The 21932-nt window shown below is 40.0% G+C and overlaps 1 protein-coding gene across 1 annotated transcript; it reads left to right on the top strand.

The window, feature by feature from the left end:
• Positions 1-4880: 4880 nt before the first annotated feature.
• On the top strand, positions 4881-21325 carry igfbp2a (insulin-like growth factor binding protein 2a). Its single transcript, XM_038721169.1, has 4 exons — positions 4881-5313; positions 17432-17613; positions 20272-20412; positions 20695-21325. The coding sequence occupies exons 1-4, from the start codon at positions 4914-4916 to the stop codon at positions 20851-20853; spliced, it is 882 nt and encodes a 293-aa protein (XP_038577097.1). The 5' UTR covers positions 4881-4913; the 3' UTR covers positions 20854-21325.
• Positions 21326-21932: the final 607 nt, after the last annotated feature.

Below are 21932 nucleotides of genomic sequence, written 5' to 3' on the forward strand. Positions count from 1 at the left end.
GAGAAAAATGCCTTTTCGTCAGTGTTTTCTCTCTCCTGACCATAGACTCAACAAATGCTATCTTATGTTACAAACGTATGAATATATATATATATATATAAATATCAAAACGAAATTCCAACCTTTAACATTAGCTTAATCTCAAAATCACACTAAATTAGGACATGCCTGTGCTGCTTTGTCATTGTGGGTTAAGGGAATTACTCTTAATTAATTACTGCAGGTGGCCACTGGGTGGCGCACTCTATCAAGGATCCCAGACTTCACAGCACATACACATGGCAACATGAGTGCAAATGAAAACGTCAAATTGAGTCCTCACAACGACCAGCAAAAACACTGAATCCATTCCATCATTCATACCTTAGAAGAACGAGCACCTTGCATGGGTGGTTATCATGATAGTGTTTTGTTCTTTTTGCAGCCTTAAGCAAACATTTGGTCTACATATGTTTCAACCCTAAAGCCAGAAACATTTTTCAAATCTTGAATGTATGGATTCAACAGAGGTCAATACTATACCTTTTGTGCTTCCCAGCTTTTAACACACAAGCAGTAAGGCACAGGCTTCTTGGTGGCAGAGGTTTTAATAAATGCCAGCTGCCAAATCTACCAGACCACATCTGCCTGTTGGCACCATGGTTGGGACATGTTGGTCAAACCATATCCGAGTCATGGCACCACTAAAAAACGGAGCTGGGTAAACGGTTGGCTGGCTGGCCAAGCAATGTGAGTGTTATTTATACTTACTTTGCATGGCTGCACAAAGTGTACTGATTTCTAGATAAAACAGCTTAATCTGAAAGTCTGATTTCAATATGTGCTGCACTTAGAAAAACACATATTATGCAAAATAGCAAACATGTTTGTAAAACTTCTTATTTCATGAAACACCTAGAAGCTATTGCTGTGAAGGTATCAAATTTGTTACAGGAAAAACAGTAATGTCAGAATAGTGTATTATGCTGACTTCAGCATATAGCCATGCTGCGAAATTCAACTGGACTCTAAAACTGTTAAACCTAACTCAACAATATTACGAGAGCGGTTTTTAACAGGTCTTCATTTTGTTTCACTGGGGAATACGTAACGTTGTGGCTCCATAACAGATACTTCCCAAAGATTTGCACGACCAAATAAAGCAAGAACTTTCCTAATTTGCCCATGCATCACTTGTTGCTAGGCAGCAAACAAACACACTCACATTTGGGCACACAAACTCACCAAGAACTCGCATACAAAAAAACACACATTTTTCCGTTTGGGGCTTGTGATGCGAACATTTCCATGTAAGGATTTATGTACTGTAATTTGGTAAACATTTCCATTCGAATGAGATGCTGCACACCAGTTGGTTAACTGTGCATGCATGAATGACAGTTTTCTTACCCATATGAACTCATGCAGTAATGCATTCAAACAAAAACTGTTAGTTGTTGTTAGTGTGGCCTGTATAACTTCATTTTATACAGGGTCTCTAATCAGATGATAAATTACTTTTCCAATCCCCCTCCTCGTTGCCTCTACTTATCTCATCAGTAGTCCAAGCAAAGGGAGCCTTAATTAAGCGTAATCAAAGCCAAACACTAAACAGTGCGCTCATTCATTATCAAAGTCTGACAAATGAACACGAGGATGTCTTTAGGGACCTCTTTTAGTTGATAAGAACACGGGATAGAGCCAAAATTGCAGTAATACGATACTTTGTTTTGTTTGCTTTAGGAATATGCATTTTGGATTTAGAGACAGTTGTGAAAGTATTAAGCCTATGACGCAAGATAAACTGAGTTTTAAAGACACTACAGTCTTTGAAACTTCTTACTTTTAAACAGGCTGCTGCCATTGTTGCAGTCAGACCCCCAGAAGGCCTGCTGCAAGGCTTAGCAGCTCAAAATAATAATAGTCAATGTGTTTTATACTATTTATGGGCGCTGTGTGGCTACAATGGACACTTATAGCCTGCTTCAGATGAGCTAACTCACTGTGTATTGGTGTGAGCCATCCTGTGCACATGTTCAGGCCAACCGCTGTATGTTTCTATGCTATATCGAGTGTTTCTTATGTTTCTATGTGTTTTTAGGCTTGCTGCAACACAAAATGCCCACTTGTGACAAATAGTAAATTGAATTGAATTGAACTGAAAATTAGACTGGATGAAGTGCAGTGTTACATACATTATTTTGCCTAATTTGTGGTTTATGTCATCACTGGATCGATCAGGACTGAGATATTTGACACATTCTGGTTATTGTGGACTGAGGCAGAATATCTAGTGGAATAAGTCATGTTTCCAGTTGTGTCTTTGGTAACTGGTTAATAGTCATTTAGTGTTAGCAAAAGTTTACCTCTCACTCAAGAGACACACCTCCTAAAATTGCCAGTCCACGTCAGTCTGTGTGAATTACATCATTAATTTATATAACACATTTATGCTATAGGCTATATGAGTTGTAATTGGCATCACTTTATCTCAACAACCCCTAGAATTTATAATCAGCATATGACCATCTAATAGATGGTTTATAACCCACTATAGTTGTGAACAGGATATTTTAAGTGTTCATTAATGTATTTGTCATCAACTTTAACTCATCATATGAGGCATCCATAAGTGGGATATAAATAGATAATGAATGCTTGATAACATATCTAATTGATATAGAGAGATGTGTCTTTGTGAGTTTTGAACACATTTATAAACAGTTTTAAACCACCCTGGGAAATTATTTGAATAAATGTTTTATAAATGCTTGGTTCATGTGTGTAATGCAATGTCATTATAGCCTATATAATTACAGCGATGTTATACTGAGTTATTAAAAATTCATTAACTGTTTATACACACATTAAAGTGTGGTAGGTCCTTCACAGTCCTTCATTATGTTTACAAATACATGAATAAACACTTAAAATGTCTTTTTTTTTTTACTTACTTCCACATTTTAGTGTATAATAAAGCATTAATTGTGTGTTTATACACTGCTTATAAATGCTTAATCGGGGATAAAATAAAGTGCTGTGATATGGCTAAAAGACTGGGCAGAGTTTTGGGGACTTACTGTTCTGTAATTAAGAAGATGACCTCTCGCATACAAACCTCTCTCTGTATACTTGCAGAGGCGCATGTACTGTATGTGTCTTCAGCCCATCAGTGATCCCATACCTTCCTCTATCAATGTGGAGTTTATCCAGAGTTTGTGTTTGCTTAACAGTTCCATGGGGAGGAATTCAAGTAACTGACCTTGGTGGGGATTACTTTGCACACATGGGCAGATACTGTGGCCTGTTAGGCCTATTAGCTAGTGGCCATCCCGCAGCTTTTCCATCCATGGTTTCATAAAATGACATATGAGGTTCTATGTGCAAACAGCCCTCTGGGCATCCTCCTGACTCACACCCCTGAGATACAAGACAGCTTCAAATGTGCCCTTTCTCCCTCCCACGCCCCCAAGGTGAGCTAGGATGCCGGCCGTGAATAGGACCAAATAGTATTAAATCAAGGGGCACCCACAAAACAAAATAATCTGCATTTATATCTGCGGAGTAAGGTTACACATGCCACTTCTATTTCTGGGCCCTTGGATAAACACCGATTAGTCTACCGCACTGGACAGGGTTAATAGGAGCTTGTTCGGTGGGAAAGCAAGACACCTCAAGGCTTGGCCTCACCGATCGATAGGAAACATTGCTGTATATGTGCACAGTAGCATTACTGTACACAGGTATATAAGTTGGTAGCAGCTGGCGAGTTTTAATTGAGTGTCAATGGACATGTGTGCCACGGTGGGGAGGTCTTTCCATGTAAGGAATGCTCTGCACATAGTCCTTTTGTTTGTTTGTTTATTTATTTATGCATTCTGGGAGTCGGGTCATCCTGTGCTGATTGAAACAAACATGCTAAAGTATGTATAGTAATGCAGAGTCTACCAGCCACGGAGCTATAATTCACTGCCTTGTTTTTGATGCTGGAGCACAAGTTCAAGTTTCGCATGTACTCCTCATTTTAGAAATTGTCTTTTACAATCAGGTGAGCAAAGTTATTTATAATTACCTCTAGAAAGTTCTTTTCCCCTTGATATCGCCACAAAGAGGTCAGGGGTCAGAGTCAGCTAGAGAGTACCAGAACAGGTCATTAAAAGATGGTGACGGTGACACTTTCATATCCCTTTGTGGGCTCCTATGATGATGCTGAAACTGTTTGTGGTGCTGTGCACTGTGTTTCAATTAATATCTTGACAAAAACGCTAAAGTATGAAATTCTGCTGAAGATCAAATCATTTCACTGAACCCAAACATGCAGTTTGACAAGGCCCAAACCCAAAAACTATTTGTACTAACCACATTTTGGGGGACAACACTGAGGACAAGCATGAAGTTGTTAGTCCAAGGTGATACATTGTGAGACTGTCCCTTTAGAGGAAGCATTAGACCTACATGGTGATTTGTGGAAAGGGGGATTTTTCTTTCAATTTATCCCTATAGGCAGGTTCAGAAAGTGAAAAGCTAACAGCTTGGCCAACTAGAGGGGTTTGTAATATCATCCAATCAGACTATTGTACCTACTCTCAGAACTTCACAAGCTTTTAATTTAGCCAGTTTACTTCAACCTTTAAGACCATTATTTCCATTCTGGGCTAAGTAAGCCAATTTAAGGATAAAATAAGGAACGGGGCACAAATAAGTCTTCACTCGAATTATTTGTGTAATTTGCTGCAAATATTTCAGCAGATGTAAAAAATGACATTTGAACTAAATCTCCTGTCTTACGAATTTTTGAATTAACACCAACATGTGGCCCCAAGAGCAAACCTGGGAATTTGTAGGACCCAGCAGACCTCCCAGCCCCCGGCTTCACCTGTTCGCATGCACATTTCTTCCCCTTTTTTTCACTTGGGATTGCCTTCCATCGCCCCATGATAATGACCAAAAACCTCATGCCTATAACAATGCTGTCGTACGCGGGCTGCAGCTTGCTAATCCTCTCCGCGTCTCTCGCCGGTGCCTCCCTGGCCGAGATGGTGTTCCGCTGCCCGGGCTGCACCGCGGAGCGCCAGGCGCTGTGCCCAAAGCTCACCGAGGCTTGCGCAGAGATAGTGCGCGAACCGGGCTGCGGATGCTGCCCCGTGTGCGCCCGGCAAGAGAGCGAGATGTGCGGCGTGTACACCCCGAGGTGCTCCACCGGTCTGCGATGCTACCCGACGCCCGACTCGGAGCTTCCCCTGGAGCAACTGGTGCAGGGTCAGGGACAGTGCCGGCGCAAAGTGGACACCGAAACGACCACTTACAGCCAGGAGCACCGGGAGCAAACCAGCGGTCAGTCCGTTTACTGGAAACCTGGTTTTCTTCTATCAATTTTTAATGACACTGTCTAGACTGCAGCATGAGGAATAGTGTAGAAATATTGCATTGTCATGAAGGCTGAGCCCAAAGCTGTGTCAAATAGGGACTGTTACTCAATAATGAAGTTGTAGGCACCATTTTGCACGTTAGTGGATGATATTCCTAAAACATTTTTATGATATTACATAGGCCTATAGTTTTGCTTTGATGTCTGTAGTACATCCTTTTAACATTTATTGGATAATTATATGGCCTTTCAGAACTCCATTTAAGCCCTTTGCCTACAGACTTGAAATAATCTGGACGTTTGTACTATCAGCACTTTATTAGATCTGTAATGGTGCATTAGGGGGCCTATAGTGCTCATGCCCTTTATTCTGCATTCAAGGTGTGCAATTTCTAAACTTATGCTGCAGTAATGACCTAATTTATGATTGTTGCAGGAGGTATTCTTACACTCCCGTTAAAGTCTGTGTTGCATAGACCTGTTTAAAGTGTTGTGAATCATCCTGGTGTGCATGGGGAGAGAGAAACAAAAGGAACAGTCACTCTACCCAAGTTAACCTCAGCTATGCTCCAAACAGCTGGCCCTCCAGCCTTTCCCAATATCCCTCCCGAAAAGATTTGCCTTTTAAACACTGTAACAGAGAACAAGGTAGTGGCCTGCAAAAATTCCCAGAAGTTGTACTCAGTGGGATGGACACAGAAAACATCATAGTATTGATGTTGACATTTCCACAGGGGAGTGGAGAGAAAGAAACAGTGAGAGACAGCAGGAGGAATGTTGCATTGATTGGAAAAGTGGACTTTGGGCTTTGACCAGGAGTAACAATAAACTGTTATTGACAACTGGAGCGTCTACCTGGAAAATGAGCTGGATATATGTTCAGGAGTATCACAATGAATCTTCGTGCGGGTTGGAGACAGCAGGGCTCATGTGGTTTGTGTTTAAACAAGGACAGGTCACAGTGAGGAAGGAAAGTAAACACCTTAATAATTGGCTGATTTTGAAGCTGCAAACACATACAGTCAATGAGTGTCCAGTGGAGCCTGCTGGGGTGTGATTTCTACTCATTTCCAAATCCGTGCTTTGTCAGAGTTTACCTCCAGACTGACACGTGTTTATTTTGGCACTGAACTCCTGGAACGTAGAGAAACTACCGGAGACGGCATTCAGAGTAACCCTGTTCCCTAAAAGGACTCTTCAGCACACTGACAAAAGGTCAAAAAAGCCTCACGACACATTTGTGATTTAATAATCAGCCGTCAGAATGACTTAAGTCCACATTTATGGAACCTTAACAGGACACAGCAGTGTTTATTTCTGTAGCCCTCTTCACACAATAATAGTCAAGTAATAAAAAAGCCATGAATTACATAGTTACATAAGAGCAAATCAAGAGAACAAAATACATGGACGTATCATGTAAAGGCTTGCTTGCAAGAAGGCAATTTGTTCGATGTCACTTTTTTTTCCCCCCTCAGGTTTGGGTCAGGCTGTGCTTCGTCTTGTAGGTTGAAAGAGATTTAGTTAGATGTGTCCAAAAAACAACATAAAAGCTTAGAAACTGTCTCTAAAGGCTGAATTCTGAGTTGTTTTGGATTAAAGCCTCACTACTGCAGATGGAAGGGTGATTCTGACCAAAGAAAGAGGTATAGAGTATTACAGTGAGTGGTCTAAATCAAGTGTGCACCTTCCTCAGGGTCAAAAGAAAGGAAAGAAAAATATAAGCTTGCACACGCCGCCATCCACCTCTGCTCTGTTTGTGCCAGTCGATTTTTGTAATATATCTTAATAATATTGTTGTTGGTGTTGCAGATGGTTACTGTCAGTCTCATGTGTTTCATTTGGCCCAGTTTGAGACTACACAGACTTGATTTCCTGTCATAAATTCTTCGCAGATACACAGCTAAAAAAAGAGGAAGTAATGAAATCCCTGATAGAAATCAACTCACAGGGGCTGTTTGGAAGATCGAGAGCAAACTTTAACATTCTGGCTACTATCCACTGCATCTTCCATGTTCCAGGAATTCATCTGTATATGACAGAAAAAAGGCTGATTATAATACAATAATTCAGTGGTTGTATTAAGTTGAGCAAGGGGGAGTGGCAACTCTTGAGTTTATTTGACACCCTGGGCAAAGAATCAAAGGATGACATATTGCAGCTGTTTTATTTGGATGTTTATAAGCTGCAACATCCTGGCATCCTGCTTTTCTTGCTTATTTTACTCCAATTAAATGGCACAGAAAGAAATAAAACATCCTAAACCTCATCACTAGACACAATACACTGTAATAAGATTATGTTACATTTCAAAGCAGTATCATTTTCTATGATTTAGTGGTCATAGGTAAAATGTGATTACAAGGCCAGCATAAAAAAGCTGAATAAATCAGTAAAACTGACTAAAAGATTTCCAAAAACTTCAGTTCCTGATTTAACATATAACCCTAAAAAAAAGACAACTTCATCTTGTTAGAGTTGACATTCATAGAGGTTTTACAGCACACACAGTGCTTTTGAAGAATTGATCTGATGGTCTTATCCATTGCAACTTGTAATGACAGCAGCAGTAGAATCCCTGTAAACTCTCGGATTAGCACTACAAACAGCTAACAGCAAAGAGGTCCAAAGGTCAGAGCCAATATTCTTTCGATCCTAGAACGGTCATATAAGAGAGAAGACCCTAGGAAAACATGTGGAGGATACAAATTTACATTCATCCCAAAACATTTGATCAGGCTCATGATGTAATGCTACATAATGAAATATTGATATTGCAGTTGCTTTCTTGTAAAAATGCTACGAAACATAGCACCACATATGAAAGTAAAATAACGCCTACAGTGATGCTTGAAAAAATGGAGCAATGAAGTCATTTAGGTTTTTGTTTGTTTTTAATTAAACTGATTGGATGAAATGTACTGCCACTACACTGGCTTATTTTCTTTTCTGATCTAGACTACAGGCAATTTTTGTTCACTCTTCTAGATTATCAAAGCAACTTAGTAATTCAGTAAGTAAGAAAAAGATATTGCTTCTTAAATCTCTTAGAAATGAGATCCCCAGAGTGCACAGAGGAGTTTCAAAAGGCAGTAATGTCTTGTTTCAGCTCAACAGGAAGTTAATTAGGTTTGGGCCACACTGAAAATTCACTTATGATAGACTCAAACTTAAATTTGCTATATCGAGAGTAAAACTGAAAGTTTATTTTCTTGATTCCTCATTTTGTCTACAAAATGTCTGAAAATACTGAAAAATGCTTGCTATCTTTAAGTCAAAGTTAACGGTCAAGTGTCATGTTTTGCTCAACTAACAGTCTAAAAAAAAGCTATTCAGTTTCCAATAATGTGTGACAAAGAAAAGTATTGAATCGTTATATCTAATTCGCTGGGAGCAGCACATTTTGGGCATTTTTGCATGAATGATGGCAAAAACAACCACGACCAATCGATTAATCAGCTAATCGTTGCAGCTCTAATTATAAGATTATTGCATTCCTGTTTTGTATAATATTTTAAGGATCTCTGAATGCAGTACCTTGATGGTTACATCGCTGATATTATGGTCTAAACAAGTGGTTCTCAAACTTTTTACTGACACAAATTAGACTAGGGACCCCCATTTGATAAGATTTTATCCCAGGGTCTCCCATCTGATAGGATATTTTCTTTTATATGTTTTATTGCATAAAGTGTATGCAACCCGTGACCAAAATAGTCATATGTTTTTTCATTGTGTATAGTGAAAATAAATAATTATTCCCCTTTTTGCTGGGAACCCTGGAGCCCCCGGACCCCACTGGTCTAAACATCTACTTATGCATACTCATAATAAAGCAAATAGCCCGTGATGTTCCTGTGGTGCCGCAGCTTAAAATGTTGCATGGGACCACGCAGACATGTGGCTCCGCTAGTTTCAGCTGAACATCTGAATTGATTTTTATTAACATAAAAAGATGAAACTGCACCAAAACCAAACCCTGTGCACTCTGATTTTTTCCCCCTCGTGCCTTCTTAGCATCTCTGATCTGTGTGTTTGTGTGTGCCGCACAAGTGATTGGCTGCATGTGTTCCACTGCAGGCAACTACACTGAGAATTGACGAAATACATGTGCTTTTATTCTTATTACCTGAAAAAAAAATTATTTTGCAATGCTGCCACTTGAATTCAACTTTCTGTGCCATAAGTATCTCAAATAATGTGCTTTTGTTAAAATAGATGAATATAGACAATACTTAACTCTTAAGCTTTATACTAAAGCCATCCAGATGTGTTAAAATAGACCAAATGAAGGGCAATGGGTATGTATATGGCTCAAAACTCACTCAGAAATGAAGCACACGCCTGTTTTCTACGTTGCTTGCATCAGCCACTATTCTGCTTTTAATGTGAGGACACCGGGTTGGATTCAGCTCTGTGCGCACTCCCGAGGCTCTCATACTACAGCGACAACACCGCAGCTAACGACATGTAGTCCGCTAACACCATAAAACAACTGGCTCACAGTAAAACACAGGCTCCACGTAAGGATACAAAACAGCAATAGAGGTTTATGTGCTGAAGCCCATCAGACCAAACAGGTTCAGATGATGTCGAGTAAAAACAAAGTGAGCATTAGTAAAGCTGGAGAAACACAGAGAAAGTCACGTTAGCACGCCGGCTAACGCCGAGCAGTTGCTAATGTTATCCGGTGCAAAGTTGTATCGCTTTCCATATTACTTCACCAACTAACCGACCATGTTACTTTCCTGTGTACCGCTGGTATTATGTCAAAGTGTCAAAGCCTGCAAGAAATGATGTAATGAAAAAAGCAAATGGGGAGCGATTTGTTTAATATCCTATAGTGATGCAGCCACGAGGAGCCAGCTAACGCTACATTAGCTCGGACCTGCCGCTGTTTGCTTCACAACATTCAATTTAGATTTTATTACCTTTTACCGATACTCAGGTACAGAGCTTCTCCACCTCTTACTCGCTGTAACTAACATGACCCACATGACATACAACCCAGAGGAAGAGCCATCCACTAACACTACAGTAATTTAACTTACTGCAGTCTAACTGTTATAAAGTGTGACACAATCTCGTTATAATCAGTCCAGCTCTAACCGTTTCATTATCATCCAATACATTTATCTCTGCTGACATTGCTGAGCCTCCAGTGAAAGATACACAGATAGTAAAGTTAGTTACTGAAAGCAACAGGCGAGCTAATGCTGTAGCATGTCGGCTAAATGCAGTCACTGTACCGTTATCATGTAACGAGCATGGATTAGTTCAACATCAAGATGATAAAAATATTACTGTAACGTTGCAGTGGGATTTACCTGAGTTTCCACCATGTTGTGTGAAGCTGTCTCCCTGTCTCTCTATAGCTGCTGTCACTTTTTTCTGGAGTACTATGCCAATACACCGGTGGCTGAATGAAAGGTACGGCGCCGGTACTGAGCTGCCTCTGAGACAGGAACGTTGAAGTAACAGAGCCTGAACATGTCTGTGTGAAAAGCCATAGCCGGCATGCAGGTGTTTCTGCGTTTATTGCAGGATTTCTGTATGAAAGCGGTTGTGTTTTGGATTATGCTTGCTCATGAGTTCAAGCGAGCACGCACACAAGCACATGCCTGGTTGCAATCTTAAAACCGTACCACTAATGGACGCTGAAATGCCCCTTTAATGGAGATACAATCTCTGAAAGTATATTTTTCATTCAAATTCAGAATTTTTCTAATAACAAAAATAGACCATGTTTCATTAATTTTGAGCTGAAATGTCTCTCTATTCAAAACTAACACCCACACATTTCCCCCTACCCTCTCTGTTTATGCACAGTATCACTTGATATTCTGTTCCCACAGAAACCTGGACCCAAATAAAGGTTCCTTTAATCAGATTGGATAGGCGTTTAGTTGTTTTGACTGGAATCATACGATATATGACCTTGAGAAGGAACAACTTGAACAGAGCCCGGACTGAGCTCATAGTTTGTTGCTTGACTGTCACATGAATTAACAAAAAGTGATTTGAATGCAATGGTGCCCATTCTTTATTATGAGACACTGTTAGTTGGTTTTTACTCTTCAAAACAGCCTTTTGTCCCTGTGTTAATTTAGCATAAACCTCTCCAGAGTCTGTTTTACATGTTGACAATGAGAAGGGAAAACCTTTAGTATCAATACTGCTATAAAAGTTGTTATGGAGAGGAAAAATTAGGTGGAAAGAAAAGTGGAAAACTCCTGTACCATCTGGTCGCTGAAATAACATTGTTAGCTAACAAGGGGCATTCCTGTGTACCTGCGGGGGCATCCAGACGGAGCCCGCAGGACTGAAATAGCTCTGAGATAATCCCCACCCCACCCATACCCCAGGCTCCTCCAAAAACATGGGCATTAGTGCCATCTACCCCACAGGCGTCAACTTCACGTGTACCAGTGCCAAGAATCTCCTCGTGCCTATTGAGATCCAGAATAACTTCCCACCCTCCTTTTTGGTCAAAGGTGATTTAAGACAATGCAAACACTGTCTGAAATGCTACTGACACTGGAGGGGAAGGGGACGTCGGGCATCGGAGGGGAGAGGGAAAGTTTCAGGATGCACTTGACTTTGTTTGCTTGTCATAGAAGGTTGCAGAGCAATACCATGGGGATTTTGATCTACAAACCTTTCTTTATATTTCCATCAGTGTAAGGTCGTGGTCTAATTTATCCATTTCTCACTTGTCCTCACCCTAACAATGGAGGTGAGGGAGGTGTGGGTGGAGGCAAACAGTCCTCTAAAATTTCTTCAGACACTGCGTGCTCTCACACCCACTTTTGTGGTCAAAGTGAAAACTTTGACTTGCCAGTGACGTTGGAGGGGAAGAGGCAAACTCGGCATCACCAAAGTTATGCATAGGCATAGCAATCCATTCAATAGTTGTTGAGATATTTCACTAAAAACCAAAAATGTCATCCTCACGGTGGCGCTAGAGAATAAGTTTGGCCATCACCAAAGTCAGTAGGATTCGTCTTTAGGGGACCATGAAAATTCCATGGTAATCCATATAATAATTGTGTTAGTGGAGAGTTTAAGTGCTCTTTGATGGTGCAGTAAAACATACCTCTGGCTTTAAATAATTGACTTAACGGGCCCAAGCACTGTTTACTGATAGGTTGACAAGGTTACAAAAGATCCAAATCCATTCATCAATCCAAGACAAAAAGGAGTGGTCTGTGGGAATTGATTCCAGATCTAATTCTCATGTCTTTCTTGGTGTTGCTTTCATCGTCTTTAGGTACAACCTATGAAACCACAATTTAAGTTTTGTTTGAGTTGACCTTTCAAAAACATGACATTTTGAGGCACAAGGTTTTGACCCAGCGACCGACACGTCACCATTGTTATGAATTAGTGACTATAACCCAAGAGTTTTTAAACCACTCTGTGTCCACTCACATCCCTCATATCTGTACAGCGGTTGAGAATGATTGTCAGTGGTAGCTGGCATGCTCTAAAAGTTCGATGTGTTCCAGCTTGCCTCAGTTCATGCCCTACTTCAGGTCCTGTACAATCGCCCCAGAGTTCACCCAGCGGTGCAGGTAGAGCTGCGGTGTGTACATACGTGTCAGAGCCTGTCCGATCTCTGCTTTTAGATGACTGTTGCGGGCCAGAAACCCTGGAAGGTAAACATATCTGCACTCTGCTGAGTTTGTGTTTCTAGGAAAACAGTCCCACTAGGCCTTGTAATGGACGATGGTCGGCAGCTACTCTTCACAGCGTCTTTCATTAACTTCTTGAGTGGCACATGACCTATTTCACACCTCAGGTGCGTTAAAAGCCACACTGAGAGATAACATTTTACAGATGTTCACATTCCAACATTTAAAGGGATAGTTCAGTTTCTGGTGAATATTGTTCTACTTACCCAGAGTCAGATTATTGCTTTTTCAATATGTTTATGGGCAGTTTATATCTTGTGCACAGGTATAATGACCGGTGATCTTAGATTAGCTTAGCTAAGCTGCTGTATGTCTATGGAATCAAGTAGCAGCTTAATATCAAAAATATTTATTTCATATATTAACAAAAAGAAATTACACATCATAATGTAACATGCATGAAGTTGTGATTTCACTTTTGGCAAATGAAAGTATGAAATCATATAAATCATATAATATCTTCAACACGGGTACACACGCATGCATCAACAGACACTGACTTTCATTTAAATTTCAAACACAGTTCCTGTTTTTGGTTGTTTTTGTCTTGCATAGCAGCACCGCAAAGAGAAAATCATACATGAATGAATGTTATTTTTTTTCAAATGAAAGTCAGTGACACATGTCACGTGTATTTTGTGCAATACATTGAAGCTGCCAATATTGGTACACTATTTTACAGGTCTATAATTCCCTCTAATACTTTCCTTGAAAGACTTCTGTAATTTAAGTTACATATCGGTTTCTCTCTATAAAATTATATGAAATTATGGGACCTATTAAACGAAAAGGATACCCAAATGCTCATGTGCAGGAAAAGTCTTAGTATTTTCTTCTTTTTTTGTTGTGTTTTCTACTTTTGAGAGAAGCTGCTTCTTGCTCCATTGACATCCACTAACTTTGCCAGTCAACATCCCTCCAAACTGCATGGCGAAACTGGCCAATCATAAAAAAAGACATCACATCCACGAGTTTGTCTGACAATAAAGCAAGAGTATGTTTGTATCTAACAGAAAAAGAGAGAATGCTGCAGTGTGCTTGTATCTTTCCCTTTTCAACCTTTCCATTCTCCACGACCCGGCCAAGTTTGCCATTTGCTTAGTTGACCAGAATTTGGACAATCAGACATGACACTTCTGGCCTACGTGCCATCTGGGAATTCGACATGGATCAGATATAGAAAGGAAGCCTCTCGGACCATTGTGTGAGGATTAACTCAAGCAGTAGACTGGACAGTAGGCCTGCTGCTATGTTGATACTGCTGATCCCAAGCCCACCGCTGTGGAACGGCTTGGACTGCAGAGGCCTAGTGCCCCCTAAAAGTGGGGTCCTGACCCCCTGTGTTTGTGTGTGTGTGTGTATACATTTGAAAGGGAGATCACTGTTTTTGCTGCTTATAAATTGTACGTTGTGTGTCTGTGTGCGCCCAGACTGTGTATTTGAGTGAACATCTCAGGAATGATGGCATTGCACTTTAATACTGTGGGTAGTATATGAAACAGCTAAACAAAAAAGCATCCCAGCTACCAATATTCCTGAGTGTGTCGTGCGTTTATCTGCACCACCTGCGCGTGCTCACACTCATGTGAGCACACACATGATTTCAGTTGACTTTTGCCCCTTTTTGCAAGAAACTCAGTCTTCAAAGAACAGCCAGATAGAGCACAGTGGAGCGTCATAGGGGGAACTGAAGTCCAACAACACCAGATCTATCTGATGGCAAAAGGCGCCAGCACCTTGTTATTGCTTCGTTTGGAATTTCCTTTCTCCCGTTCTCTCTTAGGCCTTTTGTAATCATATTCTACAACCGGATGTCAAATTTACCTCTTGCAGAGCACAGAGAATACCTCTCCAATCCACCAACACCACCAGTAACACACACTCACCTTCATTCTCTGACCTACAAACGCTTTTCCAGAAGTCTGCACGTTACAGCTTGGCCCTTGCATAACTGTGAACTATCCACTTACTGGCCCGACTATTTGACCTTCTCTACTGTCTGTGCTTATTTCTCTTCTCTCCCTCAGGTGTCAGGTGGAGTCCTGCATAGGTGAAACACATCCTTTTCTTCAAAAATTCTGTGAAAAGGAGCCGTTTTCTGGCAGATATATATTCACTATATATTATTCTTAAAAGAGATGTGACCATGCTGCCCTCTGAGGAATTTGCATCATGTAACATTTTTTCATCTAATATCAGCTGGTTTGGAACGATGCTCCTCTTCCACTCCCTCCGCATCAACCCCCAACCCCTAAGTATGCTCTGTTGTCAGAAACAACATGTTGGGTTGGACCTGATGGCCTCTCACATTGTTTGCTCCATCTGTTTGAAGAGAGGGTTTTTTTTTAGGTTGATGTTTAACAAGACTCCAAGGAGAGAGGAGACGGTCAAACTCAATGAAATCCGCCTGGAGGACTCACTGGATGGCCACATGGTCTCTGCTATTTGACATAGTTTCAGTGACAGGAACAGTACATGCAATGCATTTGTTGTTGGTTAAGGGCAGTGAGACATTTGCTACCTGACTCAATTGGAATTTATTGTTTTTTAAGTGTTATCCTCATAGATTAAAATCCATGGACAACTGGCCTTCTTTTTAAGTGTTGTACAGAGATGGCATTTATACTGGTCTTGCAGTTTTAAAGTCAGGTGGCACTCAGGACACTCAATCTACGAAGAGGGTTTAAACAGAAAAATTGTGCATTTTTGGTTGCTTAATACTGAAATCACATTATAACATCTTTTAAATTAATTAATAGCTAGCTAGCAAGTGCCATTTAGTTGTTGGTGAAAACTACAACTAAATCTGAATCCCTGGTTATCTTTTTAGTGTGATATGTATATATTCAATGTCTTTTGGCTGTTAATGCGTTCAAAGATAGCTAGCAAGTGGCATTTATGTTAGCGTTCTTCACAGACCCAAAACATTTATTCTTCCCCTGCACTTCTCAATGCACAATTATTCTCATTTTCTGAGATCATTATGAAGCACCAGGTGATAGCTTGAGACCGGTAGGACCCACTCAGGTATTAGATGAATGGACACCCCATAACACTGAACATAGTTTTGACCTGCGGAGTACTCAAATTATGCTGAATTCATCATGTAGTCTTCCAAATACAAGTTATAAAAAAACTTTAATTGTCTGATAATTTTGTCCATTTATCACCACTTTTCACATCTGCTCATGAAATCAAATCACACTAGTAAGGAAAAAAAGCAACCATGGAAACCTGACTGAAGTTCAGCAGTGGCCAACTTCTCTCAGCCCACAAGCTTGTTAACAGTACTGCATGTGGTTGCTTCGCTCTATGAGAAAGGAAAGGATTGTAGTGTAGTGACTCATTGATTGTGCTGATGCATTTCAGAGCACTTCTACAGTGGCTTGGACCCTTACACAGAGCTTACCACCCCCAACATTATCTTTAGAGAAAATGTAAACTATGAACATGAGTAAAACTGAAATATACTTTTTTTAAATGTGAACTTAAACAATGCAGAGTGGAAATGAGCAATGTCAGCAATGAAATCAAAGCAATGATGTGAGCTGTTTGCTGCGGAAGCCTTGAGATATGCCAAAATGAAAAGAAAGAGTGACAGCCAGTTGAAGAAAGAGCTGAGCTTCTATATTTTGGAGGGTCCAGGTCAGCTGATGACCTTCCACAAATTTGCCATTTGCCTGAATTTAAAGTGGGCCAATCATTGGACACACTGGGATGGATGTTGGAAAATTCAGATAACTGTGTTTTATATTTCCTTCCATACACACTTTCTCATATTCCCCAAGTCACCCTTTCCCCAACAAAAATAAATAAGTAGATAAATAAAATGGAAAAAGTTGATTAATTGCATTGCATAAAACATACACAAAGACCAAAAAATACATACAAAAAAATTAATTAGAGACAGATCATTTTGCTGCCAGACCAATTTTATGCCTAACATGTAGGACACTGAAACAATAAGTAAGGTCATTAAACATTTGCAATAAAGACAGATTTGTTAGGACATTAACCATCTTGCACATCTCTCCTCTATCAAAGAGGAGAAAGTTCTTATTTTATTCTCCTCAAGGAGCTGAGAGAGCAGGGTCAGCGTCACCTCTGCCATTAACAAAAAACCTTTTTAGCAGAGTAGGCCACTAACTTCGTCACTCTGACAAATGATCTGTGCGATTTGCAGCGTATTTCACCCCACTTCCAGCCTCTTAAAGCCCAATCCATTACCAAAATGACAGCAGGAGGGCAACTGAGTGGCTTAGTGCACAGAGACACCGTCCTAAAAAGTCACTGTTTAATTGCTTTTTGAGAAAGATACTTAAGTCTTTTCCTGCCCACTTTATTTCCTACTCTGCAGTAAATTTTGATTTTATGGATTTTATGTCTGCAGGTGAGGCTGTGGAGCCGCTGCCTGAGCAGGGGGTAAGTGAGATCCCGGGCATCCGGAAGCCCAGTAAAGAGACCACCTGGCTGGGACCCAAAGAGAGCGCTGTACGCCAGCACAGACAGGAGATGAAGACCAAGATGAAGACCAACAAGGTGGAAGAGGTGAAACCTCCACGGCCCAAACAGGTGAGGCATAGCAGAGTGTCTGTTCTTTAGGAAAGCTCTGGAAATGTTGGGCAAAGTTATTGAAATTATTAAATGTAAGCCCTGAAGTCAAGAAAGGCATGAATTTAGCTTTTGTTCCTGAGAAATGTAGAAGACTGTCTTATGTGACAGAATCATATATGAAGATTAAACTTTCACATACCATTTTTTCTTCATGTGTGACACTAATGTTTTTGTAAATCGTTACAGTCTTTCCATTTTCTGTACTGTGTGGGAAAAAAAATCAAACCCTGTGGTACTGCTATTTCAACATTGTGAAATTTATCCAATTTGTCAGTATTTGTAAGAAAGAGATCATTCTTCATTGACATATTTGATAAATTGGCAACAATACCAAGTATCAGTCCAGAGCACTTTCTTCTTTCTCTCTTTTTTCTTCCCTGAATCTTTGTTGGCTGAAAAAATTGCAACATTAAATAATAGTAACAAAAAAACTGAATGGGAAATACATTCACATTTTTTCTATCCCTCGTGCAGTCCTGTTGATGGATTAACTTATTACTCTGTGCCGCGCTTTGAGTCTTGTGTCATGTCCATTTTTGCTTCTTGTAATTATTCCATTCCAAAATAATTATTTCCTTGTAATAGCTTTTTACTTGCTGTTAAAAGTCTTTAACCAGATATCAGTCACTTTCTAGTACAATTATTCCTGATTATAACTTACAGAGATAAAGACTCTTTATTTTTAGTACTTGTTTTAGGACTTTACCATGGGATCAAAACATAAAACATAATCATGAACCCATAGGCATCTAGGAATTGAGCAAAATTCAAGCTGGGGTAATACATTTATATTGAAATCAATTTTTGTTATATTTATTGAAATTCTTTTTACGTCCTGACATCAAACAATAAATCAAATAAAATACAGTACCTGTGGCTATCACCGACTGTAATGAGCATGGTCAATCAATTCATTCCGTCCAAATGAAATGATTGGTACTCAGTGCACATGTAAATCTGATTTTGGAGGGAGTGGCTTTGGAGGCAGGTCTTTTCCTAGTTGGATGCTTTCAAAATCTAGCTGTCTCTTGCTAGTTCTCCAAGGTTGCCTACTCTAGCTTTAAGCTAGTAAACAAAGGGAGGTTGAGGGGCTGCCTTTTTGCAAGCTTTGTCGCAGTGGAGGCCCACAGTCTCAGACTTTAAAAACCGGGATCTATGTAAATAGATCAACATATCTGGCCCTTTTCTCTTCTTCAGTTTAATTTTTTTCTTTGTTACCTCAAGGTGACTTTAACTACAAATCACTTCTTGACTTTAAGTGAAAAATGCACCAACAATGTTACTATTGTAGAAGTTTTAGAAAGTCACACTGTTATGACTTTAGAGCCTAAAACCTTGACTAACACAGTGTTTAATTTGATGGGTTGGATCTGTCTGATACCTGGTTGATTTAATAAGGTCAGGATCAGCACAGATACAATGCACCATATGGGATCATCACAAGACTCTGCTTGTAGAATTATTGTTGATACTCTCAGCCACATGGGTGTGAGATTGTATTGGTATCACATAAAGGTTGCAACCCAGAATTGTTAAAATCAACAAATTAAATGCAAAAAAGTGTGTGTGTGTGTGTGTGTGTGTGTGTGTGTGTGTGTGTGTGTGTGTGTGTTGTATTGTGAAAAATAAGCTCTTCAATACATGACATAATAATCATAAATAATACAGCCAACAACTACTATGACTGAACATAAGAATGTGTAAATAGTGCAGGTCTTTTGTTGATCTCCCTCAGCCATGATGAGTGTGTATAGAAACAGCTCCTAGACTTCTGAGGGAAGAAAAAGGAGTGCAGTGTCGCCTCCCTCTGGTACAGCAGCTGTAAGTGTTTGGATGCTGCAATGAAAAGTGTTTTATTGAAGATCATTTCATGAGTAAAAGTAGTGTAGACTGAGAAGGAAATATAGCAAAGATGAAATAGTTCCCCATTATTTTTTTTCCATTCAACACTTCCACCAACCACTGTGCTTTAATCAAAAGGCAGATATTTACTGACCTTAAATACACCTGACACGCTCTGTATCCCACAGCTGGGACTCAAGGGCATTTCTAACCGGCATCATGGTATTTTCCATCCGCCATAAAAACCATTTAAAGGTTATTGCTCCACCAGAAACGTATGACTGTCTCAACAAGGCATTTGGCTCAGTCGAATTGTGAGGTAAACCTGAGGTCACTGGCAAGAGTTATTATTTGTAATTGGCAAGAAAAAAAGCCCTTTAGCTTTACTGTGTGGGTGTGTGTGAATCTGTGTGTGTGCCTTTTATATGAGATTTTATGTAGCAAGTCCAAAATGTGCAGATTGCCTTTCAAACATATCTTGGTGCATCCTGGAATAGTTCCCCGTTGTGTGCATGGATTTTACTGAACTTGAAACCAGATTTATGATTTTTTTAGATAAGATATACAAGCAAACATTTTTTAAACAAAAACTCCAATTGGAAAAACTAATTTTTTGTGCACAGAAGTTGAAAAAATGTCATCAAAATCATTTGTACAGAACATTTTATGCCACAGGCCAACCACCTTTCAACCATTTGCCACTGACTCTAACACACCCAAATGTTTCGATGTGGGCCTGTGAACATGACTAATGTTGTTTTTGCTGTTTTGAAGACTCAGTGTCAGCAGGATCTTGATCAGATCCTGGAGAGGATATCCAAGATGCCCTTCAGAGATAACCGAGGTCCCCTGGAAGACCTGTACGCCCTGCACATCCCTAATTGTGACAAGAGGGGGCAGTACAACCTCAAACAGGTGACTCCAGGCATTTTGGGAAACAGGGTGGAAAGATGGTACACTATATTTTCAGACATTCGTCAAGCTAAAATGAATTTGATAATGATAGAAAATTCATTCATGTAGTATTAAAAATATAAACATTTCTTAAAGTATCACATTTCAAAGATTTTATTTAAATACCGGTGTTTATAGAAAAGATAGGGGGTCTCACGCATACAAATTGAGGGTTGTCAAAATAATCTAAAATAACACAAAAGCATGCAGAAACAAACAAAAACACATCATTTTGTATTTCAGTGCAAGATGTCTCTCCATGGTCAGAGGGGCGAGTGCTGGTGCGTCAACCCTCACACCGGCCGACCCATCCCGTCAGCCCCCACTGTGAGGGGCGACCCCAACTGCAGCCAGTACCTCAGAGAGCTGGAGCTGGAGCTCCCTGACATGGCCCAGATATAGCATGGCATGAAACAAACAAACAAAAAAAAAAAACAACAACAAACAAACTGTAAAGTACTTAGGAACAAAGAACATCTGAGTAAGCTATATATTATCTTTCTGTGTGTATGTGTCTCTAGTTAATTTGATGACGGTGACATTTGATATTGTAACCATCAAAAAAGGATTAAATGCTAGAATCCAGCTTGCTGCGTAGGATGTAACTGCAGATTATTCTTGGGAGAAGTAAAGATAAGACTCCTTTTTCCTTTAGATATTCAGTAGATGTCAGCTGGAGTGTCGGTGACTTGGCTTTACTAATTGTGACTTTGTTGAGATTTGCTCTGTTGTCAGTGTTTTGTACTGTATGTGTTGAAAAATGAAAAGCCTTCAACATATTTGGTGTTTTTAGGTGTGTTTTCGTGCCCTAGCTTGCAGACTACTGTTAATGCCTTATTAACAGATAACGCTATTAAAATGACAATAAATTCTATTTGTGCCTGCCTGTGTTTTAATTTGTAGACGCACTTTGAATTCGGTGCACTTGAAGCAGGGGTGTTTTGAAAGCATTTGGGTGTGTAATTCTTTACCTCTGTCACCATCAGATAGTAGTAGAAGTAGTTTATATTACTAGCGTGGTCACATTCGCTATTTAGAGCAAAAAACAGAGTATAGCTGAGGCTGATGGGAATATTGCAGGTATTTGGTCGTAAACCAAATACTGAATAAAATTACATTTTGACATGATAATGGCACCATATGAAAAGTCAGGGGACTACCAAATTCATTACAATTTATCCTGAGGGGATATGAATGTGCATACCAACAGTCCATCCAATAGTTGTCAAGACATTTCACTCAAAAACACGCATCAACCTCATGGTGGCGCCAAGTCTGTACTAAATTTAATGGCAATCCATCCAGTAGATAGAGATATTTCAGTCTGGACCAAAGTGGTGGACCGACCACACCCCAGATGAATAATGTCAAGGCAGTTTTGCTTTTGACAGCAGATGGAAACAACCTGCACGGAGTAGAGTCAAAGTTACAGAGATAGCACAACCACTGGCTCAACAACTTTCCATCTGGGCAGAGTTCAC

Source organism: Micropterus salmoides, unplaced genomic scaffold (genome assembly GCF_014851395.1).
Source record: "Micropterus salmoides isolate LMB-PRFRI ecotype aquatic unplaced genomic scaffold, ASM1485139v1 Ms_hic_scaffold_1, whole genome shotgun sequence".
Taxonomy (NCBI): Eukaryota; Metazoa; Chordata; class Actinopteri; order Centrarchiformes; family Centrarchidae; genus Micropterus; species Micropterus salmoides.

Bases quoted from the DNA above. Each gene is read 5' to 3' on its own strand.
- igfbp2a (XM_038721169.1), top strand. From the start codon at position 4,914: ATGATAATGACCAAAAACCTCATGCCTATAACAATGCTGTCGTACGCG. The intron at 17,614-20,271 runs GTGAGGCATAGC...GCTGTTTTGAAG, and splicing joins AACCTCCACGGCCCAAACAG to ACTCAGTGTCAGCAGGATCT. The intron at 20,413-20,694 runs GTGACTCCAGGC...TTTGTATTTCAG, and splicing joins GGCAGTACAACCTCAAACAG to TGCAAGATGTCTCTCCATGG.